The sequence below is a fragment of the Anas acuta genome, chromosome 2 (genome assembly GCF_963932015.1).
Source record: "Anas acuta chromosome 2, bAnaAcu1.1, whole genome shotgun sequence".
Lineage (NCBI taxonomy): Eukaryota > Metazoa > Chordata > Aves > Anseriformes > Anatidae > Anas > Anas acuta.
In genome coordinates this window covers 136,652,702-136,671,583 of record NC_088980.1, presented here as the reverse complement: position 1 = coordinate 136,671,583, position 18,882 = coordinate 136,652,702, and the positions used below count along the sequence as shown (strand labels likewise).

At 43.4% G+C, this 18,882-nt stretch overlaps 1 protein-coding gene across 3 annotated transcripts in view; it reads left to right on the top strand.

Annotated features, from left to right (window-relative positions):
• RNF19A (ring finger protein 19A, RBR E3 ubiquitin protein ligase) overlaps positions 1-18,882 on the top strand; it is a 55,472-nt gene that overhangs the window by 19,115 nt on the left and 17,475 nt on the right. For all 3 annotated transcript variants that reach the window (XM_068672366.1, XM_068672364.1, XM_068672365.1), the window contains exon 3: positions 17,687-18,450. In XM_068672366.1, coding sequence (XP_068528467.1) covers positions 17,855-18,450 — 596 coding nt within the window. In that variant the 5' untranslated portion in view covers positions 17,687-17,854. The remainder of the gene's footprint in view (positions 1-17,686; positions 18,451-18,882) is intronic.

The following is an 18,882-nucleotide window of genomic DNA, read 5'->3' as shown; positions in this document are numbered from 1 at the left end:
AATCTAATCCCTTGCAGCTGCCCTGGTGGAGCTGTGGTGTCTGTGTTCTGGAGCAGAGGTGGCTGGCGCTTTCTTAACCAGAAGCCTTGCTCCATCTCTGTTGGGTGCCTGTGAGAGCTTGCAAATGATGGCAGCTTTTTAGAAAACTGTTCAGAGCATTTGCTTTAAAGACTGGTTGCTGTGACACCTACGTTTCTGTGTATTTTACATCTAACCCCTTAAACCCTGTGTCTGCTGCAGCAGGAGAGTGGATTTATCTCGTGGTTCCTTGTGTTTTCTTCTCTATGGCCCCTACTTCAGCAGTCTGTCTGAGGGGAAGGCGTTCTTACAGGTTTGTTTTCCTCTTTAGAAACCCATCGGCGAACGTTAATCAAATGTGATGTGGGGATAGAAGTCCCAAAGAGAAACTAATTCTAGTTAATGCTAGCTAAGTCTTCTCTCGTGGAGTCTGCACATTACTGAACGGCATAAAATTCATATAAGAGAACATATTTATGCCCGAACCAGAGGAAAATGTATTGTTGATGCTTAAATCATGATAGAAACCAGCTACATATTTTGGAGAGCGCTGCGGTGTAAGCTTAGGTTAGGAAATGCTGGAGTGAGTGGTCTGCGGTAGCCTCGTTTGTAGAGTTGTGTGTGTGGTGTTGGGCAAGGCCCTTATTAGGGGCTTCTTGGGTGTTTCTTTTCCTTTGTGCCCTTCTCCAGATGTTAAGGAGTTGATTTAGAAGTAGCCAGCACTGTCAGTGCTTAACAGAAGCTTTGAACCTATACAGTCCTATAAAGACACAAAACAGCCTCACAACTTTGCAGCCTGCATTAGCTTATTGTAGGGGACAGATTTGGCCTGAGCGTCTGTTTCCCATCCTGTAAATTAGGAGAAATAATTTTTCATTGCAGAATTATTATGATGACCTCACAGGAGTTCTCCAAAGATTGATTTGTTAATGGCTTTGAAGCCATTAGTCTCGTTTAAAAAATAAAAATCTTAGGCTTGTATAGTATTTATTTGGCATTATGTTGTATAATGTTGCTGTAAACCAAAAAATGTAGGATAAATAAGGTATTGGGGCCTCATCTAGTAAGGAACTGGGAATAGGCATCCGTGGGATGGGGCCAGCTCCAGAAAGATCAGTATGGGCGTGATCCTCCCCGCAGGTCAGAAGCCGGACCCAGCCTTTAAGATCCTTTAGGATCCTCCTGCCTCGCTTGGTGCCCTTGTCCCCAGGATCTGGGACGTGGCTCCTGGAGCACTAAACTGCATCCCAACGGTATTTGATGGTGATGTGTCAGGAGCAGGTAATACGAGTGAGGGCTTTTTGGGGAAGGGCAGATGAACAGTAAGATCCTCTCTTATTTTGTGATGTGGTTGTGGTAGCCTTGCTGTGCTGCCCCGTATGGCATGGATGCACGGGGCTCTAATATGTGGTTAAACACCTTATGGGAAGTAATTTACTCCAAATAGAAAAAATCTCCCTTATTTAATATAATGATTTTGTTGCTAGCAAAAGACATATGGCAGCTCTGCCTTCTTGGTGCATCTTGCTGGTCTAATCTTGATGTTATAGGGAAATGTAAAGGGATTAGAAAAGCTGTTGGCACTGCTGGGAAACGGACTCGATCCAAACTTGTATGCTAATTTTCTTCTTCGTTATCAAGCCAAACTTAAGGAGGAAGCAGAAGATGTCACTTACACAATTATTTCAGACCAGGCAGAGAGAGTACCTAATGAAAAAAAAGGCATCTTCTGAAAACTTCTACACTTTCTTCTTGCTGACCCGAGAGCAACTTGCCAGGTTTCTTCCCCGCCCTGTCATTTGTGTGCTGCAGGATCGTTGGTGAGCTGAAATGGGCGAGCAAACAGTATTGCATCAATGTGCTGGTTGTGCAGACTTATGACTTCTCTGTTAGCTTATCTTTCACTCCACCCATTTCACATTTCTTCCGTCTGTCTTCGCCTCCTCTCCCGTCCCTGTCTCAGCAGCAGAGCTCTCTAGGATTGTGGTTCCGGCGGTGAGTACATGAGTGGACGTTCGGGCATGAAACGGAAAGGAGAGGGATTGTACCCGGGCAGTGAAAGCTCTAATTAAATTCTAATAACTCGCTATTTTTTTTTTACTGGCACAGACACTTTTCTGTTCCATTGAAAAGCCACAAATGCAGCCAGAGCGGCTGCGAACTCTAAGGGGGAAGTGTGGGCAGCTACAAACTACTCCAGTTAGGTGAAAATTTAAATTTAAGCAAAGTGCTGTCTTTCTGAATGTAGCTCTTATCTCCCTCATACGGAACAATGTCAGCCTGACCAGTTATATAAAAAGGCTTTGCTCTGTGTACGTTTCGCTTTGAGTTAAAGCTTGCCTGGTGTAAGTAAATAATGAAAGTCTTGTGATGCGAGGCAGAACAATTCCTTCTCGGACAGCATCGTGCCTGATATCCGAGTTGGGTTGGCAGATCATTATTCCAGTTTATTGGTGTTTATTATTCATATTCTCCACCGGCTTTGATGTAAAAGCCTTTTGAATGTGCCTTGGCCTTTCTGCACGCCTGAATTCCATCGCTCTGCTCTCAGTCATGCAGCGGTGATAGCTACGAGGTGGTCTTCTGCTGGATAACTGCAGCTTGGCTCTTCCAAGGAGGATTCGTCTGGAATACTGGCGGAAAGTTTGCAGCAGAGTGCTCCCATAGCTGTGTGCAGTTGTAAAGAGGGAGGAACCGTTTGTCTCTCCGGCATTGGAATGCTTTCAGTCAGCAGATCTGGAGCTTCTAAATAGGTATTAAACCATAAAAATGTGTATTGTAACAGCTTGAGTTAAGACGGTCTGATTAAAACGCCTCGCTTTTAGAGCATTAGAACTTCTTCAACATTTTATATGCCTGTTTTTTCCAGGTGAAGCTGCAGAATTTCAGAATCAGTGCAGGGTGAAATTGCTCCTTTCTTTGTACAATGGAACCAGATGTGCAGCTGGAGTTTTTACAGGCAGCTTTCATTTTTCAGCAACAGCGATCGGGGCTGTGTTATTCTCAGTATTGGCGCTGTTAGAGCACATGATTCATTTCTGTCTCATGCTAGCTGCTGCAAGGAAACCACATGCGTATTGCAGCCTACCAAGGTTAGAGAAGTACATTTCCAACTGCATGCGGACCAGCCGTCGAGGATACTTACTTATTCCGTGGAAGCTGTGTCCTGTGGTACAAAGTAGACTTGGGAAAAAATGAATCTCTTGCACAGACGTGCTTTGCCTTCACTGTAGGCAGCAGTTCTGCACTGTATGAAGAATCGAGCTGATGATAATGCTCCGTTCTTGAAATTTGAGTTAGTTTTTGTAGGTTGTTTATGCTGGCTGTTTCGCCACCCTCCCATCCTCCAGCACAGCCCCACGCTGCGTTTGTTGAATTTGTTTCAACAGCCCCTGGAAAGGGCTGAGTTGGGATTAGAGGCGAGGTTTTCTACCTGCGCAGTAATCCTTAGAGCTGAGGGGAAGGGCTCTTGCTGTGATAGCTGCCAGCGTTTGCTGAGAGCTCCTGGCATCGTGTCTGAGTGCATTGCATTGATCCGGGCTTGTTGGGAGATGGCAAATGCAAACACAGGTTTGTCCAGATCACAGTCCACTGAGCTGGAACTTTAGGTGAACTCCAGATAACTGGGTAATGTTTGATAAAGTTGACGGTTTATCTGGAAGGAGACGTGGCCCTTTGTGAATCCGAAACTCGAAGCTCTTCAGCTTTGGTTTTCATTTGAATGCCCGCATCCTCTCTGGTTTGTCTGGTTTCTTTGTTAGACGCTCGTTTCTCTCCTAGGAGCTGCTTTTTTTTTTTTCCTTTTCCAAGAACCAAGGCATGTTGGCAGGAGCTGTGGAAGCTGAATGGCGTTATCCTTGAGTGTTTGCGTGCAGGTTTGTAAAATTCCCGTTTTAAATCTGTTCCAGCTACTGCAGGCTTTTGTTAGGGTCTTTCTACCTGACGTATGGTGCCACATGAGCCAGGAGCACTGACAGAAGTGGAAGGGGCTGTTTGTTATTAACACCTGTGTCTATCTGGGAGTGATGTGTGAGGATAGCTCTCAGCATCCTTACAGGGGGCACTTCCACGTGCAGCTCAGCTCCAGGGGTCTGTCACAGCCGCTGTGAGGTTTGTGAACCTGCCTTCGTGCCTGTTCGGAGCGAGCGCCCACCTTTGGAGTGGGAGTGTGAGGTGTCACTGCTGTGGGGCTGCAGCACAGGGGACCCCTGCAAGCTGTAAAATGCTGAGTGAATAGAGGATGCTTTGGGGTTAATTTCTGAGGACTTTTTAGTATTGCTGTCTGCTTCCCAACCATCCTGTGTGAGGTATTCTGCCGCTGTCACGGGGTCAGCCTCTGCCGGCTGTTTGAGAAATCCCTGAGTCTTAAGTGATCCGCGGTGCCTTCAAACTGTTAGCTTTGGCTCTGTTTCCTGCTTTTAGAATAATTCAAATGACTCTTTTCCTCCTTGAGGCATCTGCTTTGTTTTTGAAGATGGGAAAGAAGACAAATGCCCCGCCGTCTGCCCTCCTTCCGTCTGGGTCAGGCTGCGTGGCTGCAGGGACGAGGTAGGCGGCTGGGGGGCTCATGCTGTTTCCCTACCAAGCCGCTGGGAGGATGGGGACATGGCAGGGAGCTTCACTCTGCCAGCCTCTTCAGCTCTTGCTGCCACTGCTTTGTTCTCCTCCTGGCTCTGGCTGGCGCAGAGAATTCACCTGAAGCCTGGAGCCGGCTGCGTGGGGAGCGTGCCTGATGGAGCTGTCGTCTCCAGCTGCAAAACCGAATCTGTCCTCCCCCTCTTCCTGCTGCTCTGCATTCATCTTCCGAGTCGAGAAGGCAGCTCCGAGTTGGGAGAAATCCCCGTTGTGCTCTGCAACTGCTTCCAAAGCATCTGCAGGCAAGGAAAGCTGACGTCAGCAGTGCCAGGGCGAGGGCTGCCTTGCGCGCATTCGCTCCCCTCCTTCGTCGGGGGTGATGCCTTGTTGGGATCGCAGCGGGGTTAGCAGGGGAAAGAAACCATCACGAACGCTGTCTTCTCTGGGTAGAAAATGCACCTGACAAGCTACGTGTATGTATCACAGACATTTCAGATTGTTTTCTAAACGTTTGTGCTTGATGCGCCTGGCTTGCAGGATATTGCTGTTAGCTCTGCAGTAGCAGTTCTTTGCTGGTGTTCGGAGTGAAGATATTTTTCAGAAACAACAATCACTCAAGGATTTTTTTTCCAGTGTTAATACAAGGTTTGTTTAAGCAAGAAAAGTAAAAGATCATATTCTGCAATTTGAAATTCCCTGTGATTACCTTGCAGTAGAAAGGAAGCGGAGAGCTAAAGGTGCTGTGTGAACTTGGGATCTGTCAGAGAAAGCGGTGCTGTGTTTTTAAAGATGAGCGGAGGATTGACTTCTGCTTTTGCTGATTAAACAAGTATATTTTACTTGGAAATAAACGTGAAAGCCTGTGTGTGTTGGAGTGAATTTAAGAGGCTTGTTTCATCCGAGATTTATTTGGATGCGAACAGTTCAGGAGAGCCCTATTTAAGGCGATCAGAGCAGAACCGTGGGTGTCACTGTGACAGAGCTCAAAGTCAAGCCGGGGGATTGCAGCTGATTTAAAAAATAAACAAGAAGCTTTTGTAGCTTCTACAAACTGTTTACTCTGCTTTTTAAAGAAAAATTCATCCTGACATCTGAGGACTTTATCTCAAGTTCAGGTTAACAAGTAGTCTTGCCTGAGGCAGCGTCTTCTGTGCTAATTCAGTTTACCAGATCTGATGTTTCTGTGATCTTAGGAAGCTTTTAAATTTGACTTTTTCTTTGTTTTTTAAGGTTTACTAAAAAGGATGCCGTTGAAGGCATGTCCCAGTGTTACTGCTTAAAAACCACAAAGTATGGTTTTACCTCAGAACCTGAAATAACCCCCCTTTGGTTGGAAGTCATAATGAGAAAGTGTCGAAGCTGTTTTCAGTAATGGAGAAAATAAGCACAGGAGCTTTTCTAGGAATTGTTATGCTCGCTTCGCTTTTTTTCCCCCTCTTGTAACTGCTTGAAATGGATAATGTGTCAGCGTTGCACGGAGTGCTCTAACTGATGGATGTTGCCATAAACGTGTAGAGAAAGCTCTTTGAGATGATGCTGGGTGAAGAAAAATGTAATGTCCAAGAAAGCGTAGTTAAAGAGCTGCTAGAAGGAATACGTGGGCTTGCATGTGGATGTGAATTTGTGTTGTGAGTTTGTATGGTTACACTGCATTGCTGTCGGTGAAAAATGCTTGGAAAAAGTCGCATCAACCAAGCTGAACCCTGCTGCATGCTGACACAGCGTATTTTTTGGCGTAGTGTACGATGTTATAGGTGGTGAAACACTGCTGGCAGAGGAACTTCCCCTGTTGGCATATATTTCCAGCATAGGTACAGCATCGGATGTACTTTTAATGGCATACATTCAGCATTTTCTCCTTTTGTGCTTTTTACCTAGCATTTACACCATTTATACTGCTGGTGGAATCTGTCTGTAAAGGCTGCTAGATCATTCCCCTTCTCTTGCCCTGTCTCTGCTGACTGGGCTCTATCTCTTCAGCCCAGCCTCTTCTAATTTATTGAATCTCAATGGGACTGGAAAAATCCTTTCCACTTGCTCTTTGCCCCCAAAGAAGCATCAGGAAGATCAAACTTCACACCTCGCGTATTGGTAGGCGAAGATTGAGTGCTTTACGGCTATCTGATGTCTTTGCTGCCCTTTTTTTTTTACTGTTCCCATTTCTTTCTGCAGCAGGTTGGGCTGTGAGATAAGTTCCGTGGTACTTCTGCTGTTTCCTGACGCCAATGGTTTTTCTGGAGGCAGCGAGCGTTTCCTGTCTGGAAGCTAGAGGCAGTGTTCCTGGCAGGAGGGCTTATTTTTGTTTCCCTGGCTAGACCTTTCCCCGTCTTTGTTTTTGTCTCTTTCTTTCGCTCGTTCGTTCTGTTTTCATCTTTCTCTGTCCTTAAAATTGCACCAGTCTAATGAGGAAATCATCTAATAAAGTCCCGCATGGCTGAGTTTTTGTAGCTAACGTTTGTGTGTTGGCAGAACACATTCATAGCCCAGGTGGCAGTGGGATTGGACATGTTATAGGTAAGCTGCCAGGCCTGAGATGCGCTCTCAGTTTGCAGCGTCTGTAGGGAGGCTGCTGTGGGTTGTCAAATGGTGGCTTCCAGGAACCGTGACCAAGCATCTCTCCCGTGCCCGGCTAAGGTAACACAACCTGACTCACTCTCACTGAGAGAAGTCAAAACCTGTACTAACTTGCTCCCTTTTCAAGTTAGTTTTGAGTACTTCACAAATGGTATTCAAAATATATGTATCCGTTTTAATAAACCTGAGAAAATAGCACCACAGAATTAGAAACTAATACATGAATAGCTTCCAGCACTCTTTGAGACATATTTCAAGAACAGCGTGCTTTTTTCTTTTTCTTCCCCACCCTGAAAATAGAGGTTAGTTATGCCAGAGGAAAACTGGAAGGGAGCTGGAAGATGCTGTCAGTCAGCTGGTCGGTAATGTCTTGCCTCAGTGCAAGACAAACTCCTGGCTCTTAAATTTCAAGCTTCCTAGGAGCCAGGAGCTGAGATCTGTTAGCTCCTATGTATTCTTTTTACCCCAGACTTCTGCCCCTACAGCATGGTGTGCTGCTATTCAGAGTCTCTGTGCTGTCTCTGGCACTCCTGCTGTCGGTTTCATATCCCGCTGCTGCAATATTTGTCCCATCTTACATTGTGGTACGTTTTATTTGCTTTGTTTTTATAGTAGGGCAAATTATGCAGCTTGTTTGGAAACAAAAGCTGCTCAGAACTCATTGTGTAGCCATTACTGTTTGATCAGGCATGATTACAGGCCTGAAATTACATCTGCATATTCTGGAAATTTATGAAAGTCTTGGTTATTTTCATTTTGGAGCAGCTTTTCCTGAAGGAATGATCTAATTGTTCAGAAGCGTTGCAATGTTTTCCCCTTGCAGTATTGGTGCCACTTGCAGGAAACAAAACCTTCTGGTGTTATTTCACCTGTGTATGTGTTTATTCAGTTATTTTGCAATGTATAGTTCAGATTAAATTGCAGCTGAAGTAAATGCCAAGGCATCATCCAATAGTTGTTTTAAAGAGCAAAAAGAAAAGTAGGGAATGCTTGCTCTTGACTAAAGGAAATGCAGAGCTGAAAAAATCCTGCTTTGAGATTTTGCTTTAAGCAAAGAAAACGTGCTTTGGGATTATTTTGATACTGCTGCAAGAAGAAAACATTGCCATCATTTCTGCAATAAAAAACTCTGGCAACGTGAAGCTTTTAATGATTAAAGGAAAAATAGTTCTGGTGTTTTGTTTTTCTTCCTTTTTTTTTTTTTCTTCCCAGGGTTTCCAAGACTGATTTGTGTTGGCAGAATTTGGTGTACATTTGCTTGCACAGTGCCTAGAATAAGCATTTTTTTTTTCTTGTACAGCGAGAGAATGCATGGTTAAACCAAGACTGGCTCTGCTCAGTTAGATAAGGGAAAATTGATCCTGTTCGTCTCGTTTGCAACAGATGTAGGCTTGGAGATTTATGAGTAGGAACAAGTCTGTCTCCACTGAGTTGTTAGTTTTGGTCAACCATTGCGCTCGCTGTATCCAGATTTAATGCTGCTGGTTTGGAAAATGAATGTTTTTAGAATTTCAGGAATTGTTGCCCATTTGCCGTTTGTCAGCAAAATGCGGGCATACATCGTGGGCCCTTACAAGAATATCAGTCAACCTCCAGTTTACCGTGGCTGACCTCGCTCGTAATCTGTCTGTGCAGAGGAAAGCTTTTACTGGACATCTGAATTGTAGAGGAAAAGAGGTTTCTCTCCTAAGCTGCTTGTGTTTGATGATGGAGTGTGCCTTTGGGATTTGAAAGGACTGTGTGTGTGTGTCCAAAAAAAAAAGAAAAAAAGAAAAAAGGGAAAAAAAAAGAGGGAAAAAAAACAACCAAGCTGAGCTGGGAGGTACATGAGAGTGCTTGTAAATAAGAGCCTGCAGCTCTGCAAGAGCAAGGGGAACAGTTCTGCTGGAGCTGGCAGTCAGTCACTCGGCGACTTTCAGAATGAGTTGAGCAGCTTGCAGGACTTCCTTTCCCAATAGCAGCTGTCATGGACACATGATACAGGATGTATTGCGCATAAATTTCTAAGGAAGAAGCATAACTGTTTTTTTTATAAACTGATGAAGATTTTTCTAGCTGTCAGGATTGGTTAGTCGTGCTAAATACCGTTGTGGATTTTGAAGCAGAACATTGTATATCAGTTAACTTCTGGCATTTCTGCGTTGTTTACTCTGCAGGGTTCTGTATATTTTAAATACTGTCAATCTTTTGATTTTAATGACCGGTCAGTCTGACTGTCTTAGGCTCTGAGCCCAAGCGGGTCCATAGTCTGTCTGCTTGCTTTATTGTCTTACAAACAATTACGGTTTTGTTCGGTAAGTGAAAATAACATTTCCAGATAATTGACAAGAGGACTGCAAGGAAAAATGCAGTTCAATAGAATAAACTGGGACATAACCTTGCAGCCTCATGACTTTTAAAGGATTAAAATATCTCTGCCTTAACAAATGTTCTTCTTCTTAAATCCTTGTACGTAATTGAAGCTGTGAAAACCAAATTTTTTTCTAACGTCACTTGGAATATGGAGTAATAATGTAGGCATAAAGTTGATTAGAGAAACCATAATATTTCTCTTTAATGTTGACGGATGTTTTACAGATAAATTGCAGTTGTCTTCTTGCTTTAGTCTAGATTCTCAGCTGAAAGAAGAGGCTGCACATGGTCAGGGACTCTTGCTAAATTTTTTTCAGCTTTTGGTATCTCAAATATTCTTTTGTTTAATTCTAACAAAGTATTACTTATTTCTAAACCAATCCTAATTATTAAAAGACTTCAAACCTGGTGTTATAGAAATTCATCCCGTATGATGAATCCCACAAATCCTTTTGCTCCTGGGAGATCCCTTTTTTTCTCACTTGGCAGTGATTTAATGCCCTACTCATGTCAAGCTGGTTCTTCCTAGAGGCTGTGACTACCTTTCAGTGTTGGGATAAGGCCCCTACTCTGTTCTGCTTATTAGTTTTGTGCTGATATGGGCATGTTTGTGATCATGTCAGCACCTCTGTTGAGTCTACTGCGAACTCCAGTGTGAAATTAGTGAATGTTTGGTGCAGCTCAGTTCCCAGTTGTTTGAACACACAGAAGTTAAAAGTGAAATTATTTCACTGGAAATGTCCTTCTGTTTCTTTAAAGTTGATAGGTAAAGTTTAAGACCTGTTATGACATTTCTAAAGGTTTTGGCGAATTTGTCATTGAAATGTGGATATGGGAGTCCTATTTCTGAAATAATGGCTTCTGTGCATCTATCAGTAAGTCCATCATAGATAGAGAGAAGTGAGAGCCCAATTAAGCAAATGAAGAAGTAATTTGCACTTTGAAAAAGATCTGCTAGTAATAGGACTCTCTGGTAACTTGAGTACCAATGGTCTGTGTGCTTGAAGTGAGGCATTCGTGTATGTGTCGGCTGTTAGAATGACCTAGGACGTGAACGTAAAGGTATCTTGCACAAGTGTCTGAGAGATAAGAATGACTTTTTGCTTAGATCAGTTTTAGAAAATGTGAACTACCATACTGGTGCCCTCTTTCTTAAAAAGTAGAAAGCCATAGTGAAGTACAATTGACCTTAGTATATACTTAAAGTAGTTTTACACAGCTCAGTTTGAGGTGAATCAATTATTTAGGTCACTTTGACTTCACATTTTTGCATCCTGGCACACTGTAATGAATCACTGTGAATGGTAAACATAAGTTTCTTAAGGTCTGGGTACTTCTTCAAGGCTTGAGAAAGCTTCTGATACTCAATAGAAGTTAACGATTTTATAATTTTTTAGTGTAAAGAGATTATATTATTTGGATTACATGCACCTTTTATTGGAAATTAAAGATAGAAGGCATGAAAAAAATGCACAAACTGCATTTCGTAGAATCACAGAATATCCTGAGTTGAAAGATCCGTAAGGATCACTGTGTCCATCTCCCGGCTCCTCACAGCACATCCCCAAAATCAGACCCTATGTGTGAGGGCATTGTCCAACTGCTTCTTGAACTCCATCAGGCTCGGTGCTGTAACCACTTCCCTGAGGAGCCTGTCCCAGTGCCGGATCACCCATTTTGTGCAGACCCTTTCCCTAACCCCCAGCCTGACCCTCCCCTGTCCCAGCTCCATGCCGTTCCCTCGGGTCCTGTCGCTGTCCCCAGAGAGCAGAGCTCAGCGCCTGCCCCTCCGCTCCCCTCCCCTCGTGAGGGAGCTGCAGGCCGCCATGAGGCCTCCCCTCAGCCTGCTCTGCTCGGGGCTGAGCACACCGAGGGACCTCAGCTGCTCCTCATACATCTTCCCCTCTAGACCCTTCACCATCTCTGTAGCCCTCCTTTGGACACTCCCTAACAGTTTTATATATTTCTTACACTGTGGTGCCCAAAACAGAGCAGAGTGGGACAATCCCTTCCCTCTCCTGGCTGGCGGTGCTGGCCCTGAGGCACCCCAGGGCAGGGTCAGCCCTTTGGGCTGCCAGGGCACGCTGCTGGCTCATGTGCACCTTGCTGGGACCAGAACCCCCACATCCCTTTCCGTGGAGCTGTTTTTCAGCCTCTCATCCCCTGATCTGTACATAAAGCCAGGGTTGCCCTGTCCCAGGTGTGGAATCTGGCACTTGCTCTTATTAAATTTCAAATTGCTGGTGATTGCACAGCTCTCTAATTTGTTAAGATCTCTTAACAAGGTCTCTCTGCCTTCAAGGGAGTCAGCAGCTCCTCCCAGTTTAGTGTTATCTACAAACTTAGTGTACCTTTAAGTCCTATATCCAAGTCATTCATGAAAGCATTAAAGAGAACTGGCTGTGAAAAGGAGCCCTGTAGAATGGTGACTGGCTGCCAGGACGATGTAACCCTGTTTACTATAACCCTTTGAGCCCAACCCATCAGCCAATTGTTCACCCGCCATATTACGTATTTATGTAGCTGTGTGCTGGACATTTTGTCCAGAAGAATACTGTGGGAAGCAGTATTGAAAGCTTTGCTGAAATCCTAAAAGACTGCATCAACTGGCTTCCCTCGGTCAGCTAAGAGAGTGACCTGGTTGTAAAAGGAAATTAAGTTTGTTAAACAGGACTTTCCCCTTGTGAGCCCATGTTAGCTGTGACCAATGACTGCATTGTCTTCAGGTGTTTCTCATTAACTCCCAGAATAATCTTCTCCATAATTTTATCAGGCACTGAAGTGAGACTGACAGGCCTGTAATTACCAGGGTCTTTCTTCTTGAAATTTGGAACAGTGTTTGCCAGCTTCCAGTCAGATGGGACCTCTCCAGATTCCCAAGACCATTGAAAAGTAATTTAGAGAGGTCTCGTGATGACATCAGCCAGCTCCTTTAGTACCCTGGGTTGAGTCCCATCAGGCCCATAAATTATCAGCCACTTGGAGCAGCAAATCCTGCACAAGCTTGGGGTTGGCTGGGAGTTCATCGTTACTGTAATCATCAAATTGCCATACAAATTTTCTCTCTGCAATGGCAAACAGCATCTCTGTAGTCCTCCAGTGTCACCCAACCTTGCTTCCAGTGGCCATATACTTTTTTTTTTTCCAGCTAAACTCTAGAATAAAATCCCTGCTCAGCCAAGTTGGCCTTCTGCCCTGTTTGCTTGACTTTGATGTTTTGGAATTGCCTTCTCCTGTGCTCTTAAGAAGTGGTACTTCAGAAGTGACCAGCACTGATGGACCTCAGTGTCTTTAAAAGCAACTTTTCACGGGGCTCTACCAACTATTTCCCCTAGCAGCCTGAAGTCTGCTCTCCTCATATCCAGGGTTGAACTTTTGGTGGCAGTTTTCCTACTATCACCAAAGACTTTAAACTCTTTGTGTCACTAGGGCCAAGATGCCCACTGATCACCACTTCCCCATGAGATCCTCTCTGTTGAGAAGGAACAAAGGTACCAGGAGGGTGCCTTTCCCTTAGTACCTGTACTAAGAAGTTACTATCAAGGTGTTTTAGGAATCTCCTGGCTCTGTTTCTGTCAGCTGTGTGGAAGTCACCCACAAGGACAAGGGTGGCTGATCTCCTAAATATGCCTTTAGTCTTGTAAATATTAAATGGTGAATACGTTGCTATTTTTAAATGCAGTTTTTGAGGGGAAACACATTGAACTGTTCTTCATTGTTTTAACTCTTCATGATATCAGACTTCTGGGTGAACCAAGTTTAAAGGCAGTAGAGGTATATTCTTTAGAAATCCTCAGACAAAAGTGCTTTTTTCCCCCCAATTTAAAGACTGTTATGGAACAAAGTGACGCTTAAAGAATGCCTATTGGAGCCATAAACTTGATTGTTGTTTAAAATTCCTGTTCATTGGCATTTAATTTAGTATCTCAAGCTTTTGCATGTTTCATATCATCCCATTTTATTTTTACGGTTCTTACGTTATGGAGTAAACAAAACAGCATGTCTTTGTGATGCCTCCTATAGATGTTTATCTGTGCATAAAGGACATCATGAATTAGAAATTCCAGGCTACTGTACGATCACAACAAGAAATCCTCATTGGAAGGGGGAGGCAGAAGTGGATTTCAGATCTGTAGATGCATTGTCAGTGGATGAATTTCAAGCTCTGGGCTTTTTTGCTACAGCTGTCTTCAAGTTGAAGTAGCGCATCTCACAAAACAACTACAGAGCATAGGTGTTTGGAATTACAGGTGTCAAAGGGAGCTGTTATTAATCAGTTTTAATCAAGAAATTGCTTTCAGTATAGCAATGCAGAGTTGATGCTTGACTAAATTGTGAGGAGGAACAAATGCCTGTGATGAAAGGGTGATCATTTGCAACAGGAAAAGTCAAAATTAAGCATCAATGACATAAGGGACTAGTAAGGGTTCTAGCGTGAGGATGTGGTTGCATCTACATTTAGGCTGTTTTTTCTTTTTGCATACGTGAATATTTAAGCCTGCCCTCATTTTGCAAAGGTGTGTGAAACTACTTGCACTGGTAGCTGAGAATCTTGTATTTATTGCTCCTGTGAGTGCATGTGTGGTGCAAGAGCAGGCAATGTGCTACGTTCGTGCCTCTGTGTTGGAAGGACAGTTAGGAACACGAGCAGATCTGTTTTCTGTAGAAATCAGCTTATGGGAGTAGTACTTCATTGCTCCTTTCTTGCAAAACCAGTAGGGTTGTACTTGGCTGTCCTAGAGCATTTCTTAAAAAATTTTGAAATTGGTGAGATCGTAATGTTATGTTATAAAAAGCCATACCAGAAGATACTTTCCTGTTATCGCGAAGTTGAAAACTTCTCCCTTTCCAAGATTTCCAAAGCCTTATTTACTTTCCCTGCCACTGCGTTATGTGGTCGGCAATAGCATTTACTTAAGGGAGTGTGATAAAAAAAGAATTACAAAAGGGAATGAACTGGATGTAAGTGATGTTAGATTTTTCCATCAAACTGTTTAGGAGACACTACCAAAGGAACAGGGAGCAATTACGTGCTGGGCTTTGGGAGCTACGGCTATAAATGTCATTTGTGCTTTTGGAAAAGTTCAAATTATAAGGTGTTTTGTGCTGTGGTAACTCGTGTCTTGTGGTAGCCTGTGGCATGAGGAGAATGCGAGGAACTGCAGGAATCCTGATTTGTGGTAGGGTTTTAGGCATGGCAGGAAGCCAAAACCAAGTTTTTTTTCTGTAGTCTGTAAGTGCTTTTGAGGAAATGTTGAGGACAGCGGTGAACTTATATTTTTAGGAATGATGCTGTGTGTGTGGCTTTTTTTTTTTTTTTTTTAATCCCTTCCCTGCTGCCTGCATTAGTTGCTTCTGTATGTTGACAGAGGTTGTGCTGGCTGAAGGAGTGGTGCAGAGCTTGGAATAAAGGCAGCTCAAACTCAGACCATTGATGCTCATAACCGTGTACCGCAGCTCCTTTCAAGCCCTTTGATTTCACCACTTCACTTTTCACGCAGCGTGTCTCCGTCGTGTGGGCTCATTGTTCCTGGGATAATGCAGGCATTGTGTTCTCCCCATGTACAGAAGGAAATATCCTTCCCTTCTCCTGGCAGCACGAGCATGCAGATGCTGCGTTGGGTTGGGCAACGGGAGGAGAATCGGCCAGGGCTCCACACGGCGCTTGTCAGGCTTTTGTGGTTCCCTACGGCTCTGCTCGGAATTAGCATTATAAGGTTTGTCTTCCCTTTCTGTCTGTCATAAATCATCTGCCAAGGCTTCTCAGCAAAGTCATCTCTGAACGTCAGTGAAACGGCAATCCAGAATTGCTATATAAGGAAGGGAATGGCTTTTAAAACCAGCGTCGTGCACTTAAATCTAGGGAGGGTAATTGATGATTGTTCTTTTAAAGAAAATGATGGAAATTCAGTCAGGACTTTGCAAAGCTGCCAGTTATTTCAAGACAGCCTGCTCCTTCTGAGAGGCTGCTTCTTAGATTGTGTTATGCAGAGAGAGCTATAGGACCTAGCCGTCTGCTTCTGGAGAAGAGCATGGGAGAATCTTTGTTTATTAACAAAAAAAAAAAAAAGGACTGATTCATCATCACCACAGCTTCCATTTCTTGATTTCATACATCTGCTGGAGCTGGCAGAAATGTTGTAATACACATTCTTTCCTCTCCAGAGAGAGGGAGGAGGAGGCTTATAGTCATAGATTTGGCTGCGTTTCTGCGTTTACTTCCTCTTTTTTTACACGTATTTTGTTTTATTTAAAACAAAAAAACACCTTTACGCTTGAAATAAATGTTTTGACTTCTCTTCCTTCGTGGATTCTCCTGGCTGAAGCAGACTGGTGCTTTCCACTAGTCTGGTAGTATCTGTGTGAATATGCAAATATTACGAAGTATGTAGTTATAATTATGCTTTTAAGGTTATTTTTGCACTTCTAGACCTACAAACTGAATTTATCATCAGCTGTAGGCTATAGGATTTGTGTTTCTGTAGTATATTTCAGACGCTATCAACCAACTGCAAACAATATCTGTGATTCAATGTCAAGATCCTAGACAGAAGAACATTCACTTCTGGCATCAATGAGCAATTTTTTTTTTTTTTTTTAAAGATAAGGGAATGTTTTACCTCACTGAAAGAGAAACAGTGGCAGTAAAAACACTGCATTGTGTTGGGGGGAACAGAAGCAGGTGAAGCATCCAAGATGTTCCCTCTGGGAGGGAGCCTCCCAGAGAGGCTGTGGGGTCTCCTCCTTGGAGCCCTTCAGCAGCCGCCTGGACGTGGTGCTGGGCACCCTGCTCTGGGTGTCCCTGCTTGGGCACGGGTGGCACCGGGTGAAAATCTGGCCTCCAGATTTCTCTGCCAGCCTCAGCCACTCTGGGATTCTGCTTGGCTAGGTTTTAGGCTGAGAGTGTTCCCTCAGCAGGGAAGAATATGTTCCTGAAATTGGCTTTATTTTAGACAAACCCTGGGAATAAGACTTTTCGCATGGTGTTCCACAGAGGTAAGATTTTCCATCATTTACAAGAAAAAAAAAAGTAATAATTCAACACTAGGAAAAAAACAGAATATAGTGTCTTTTTAATTTTTCCTTTAAAAAAAAATCTATTGACATGAAACATAAGACGTCTTTTAAACAAAAGCAGGAGATGGTGGTGGTTGTGGTGGTGTTTTCACTGATGTCTCGTGAGAAATGTCTTCTTCTTCTGTTACAGGAGTGGTTGACTACGAATTCCTCTTGTACAATTAAGCTGGCAAAAAATGGGAATATTTGCATGTTTGGGGCAACCTGGTGCTTTTGGTTGGAGATAGTGTGCTGCTTGTATCTGTCTCTGTTGGAGGAGAATGGGAGAACACCTTCCTTTCTCCTCTGAGCCACTCATTGAAACAACAGGGAACCCCTCTGCCTCAAAGAGAGCAATTCAACCTTAGTATGTGATGGGAATCTGTTTTTTGGTCGACGTTTTTGCTCTTTACTTTTTTAAATGTCATGAAAAATTCAAATGTCATCATCTTAACTCTAGTCTTTGCTTGGATTGCAGTGCGGAGATGGAATGGCAAAGCAGCGTTGCCTGTCACTCACTCTCCAGCTCTGCTTTCTGAAATATTCAGGTGCTTTACATATAAAAATATGCATCTGTTTACTGCTGTACAAACCCTTAGGATATGAGAATACTCTGAGTTGTTTAGCCACAGTGACTTGATTTCTGCTGGTCGTCTAAATGAATTCAAAACACACAGAGAACTCCTTAGTTTCTTTTAACTAACCCTATAGGTTTGGTCCGTGATCCGATCACGTGTGGAAACCGTAGAGGAAACAAAAGTTTCCAATGCTCTCAGCTTGTTAGGGTGTTGTGTGTAAGAGCTGGTTATACATTTACTTGTCACCTTGGGTTACGGTGGTTCCTGTGCACAGGAGCAGGGGGTGAGGTCGTCATTCTCAGCGCCACTTAAGCACAACGAAGACGTTCCTTGCCCCCGGGGCAGTTTTGAACTTGTTAAGATGAGAAGGATGTAATGGATAGAAAAAAGCAGACAAAGAAATATCGGGTTAAAAGGATGAGAAGAAGATGGTAGTAATAGGAATAACAGGTCATTAGAGCGCTGTGATGTTTCAGAACCCGAAGCGATGGATGTGATTCTAATCTATTTTTTCTTCTTTTCTCCTAATGCAGGGAATTCCTGTGAAGAATTGGCTGCAGGCAAAGATATGTGTGAATTTTCTGCGTGAAGACTCTCAAACTGGATTACATAATAATATGACTTAAGCATGTGTCCTCTGGCTCTCTTATTTTGATCCTTAAAAATGAGTAAGGTAGTACGTGAAATTTAACCCATTTTTGATGAGTGATCTAGACATGAGTTTACATCGGCAAATGGGCTCTGATCGGGACCTCCAGTCTTCTGCTTCTTCTGTGAGTTTGCCGTCGGTTAAAAAGGCACCAAAGAAAAGAAGAATCTCCTTGGGCTCTCTTTTTCGGAGGAAAAAAGACACAAAACGCAAGTCTAGGGATTTAAATGGGGGCGTCGATGGAATTGCGAGCATCGAAAGCATTCATTCAGAAATGTGTACGGACAAGAACTCTATTTTCTCCACGTGTACCTCTTCCGATAATGGAACAACCTCTAGCAGCAAACCAAGTGGAGACTTCATGGAATGCCCCTTGTGCCTTCTGCGGCACTCCAAGGACAGGTTCCCAGAGATCATGACTTGTCACCATAGATCCTGTGTGGATTGCTTGCGGCAGTATCTCCGGATAGAAATCTCTGAGAGTAGAGTTAATATTAGCTGCCCAGAGTGCTCAGAACGATTTAACCCTCACGATATCCGTTTGATATTAAATGATGACATCCTGATGGAAAAATACGAGGAGTTCATGCTTAGGCGATGGCTTGTTGCGGATCCCGATTGTAGGTGGTGCCCAGCTCCAGATTGCGGGTAGGTTTTCTTCTCCATATCTGCAAAAGAAGTGACAGCATAAACAGATAACATGCCTAGCAGTGCGTGTTTTGAGAAGTTAATCGCTTTACTTCAGTATTTTGAATACTTTAGTATTTTGTTCTGTGTTGTACGAGTGGGTAGCAAAGAGAATTCTCATTAGAAGCAAACACAAAAACCTTTCCACCTCATTTTTCTTCGAGTAGGATTTTCTTATTCTGCACAGAGAGAATGTCAGTAAATTAATGAAATGTATTGGTAGGTGGTTGCTAAGTATTTACTGCAGGGAAAAGCTTCAAATGTTGCACTGTTAAAGCAAGAAATAAAAAAGGTTGAAAATTACTTTACTATACTTTTAGCTTAGTCCATTTATTTGGACTTCTCATGGAAGAGAAAGCAGATACCTTTTTTTTTTTTTTATAAACAATGAAA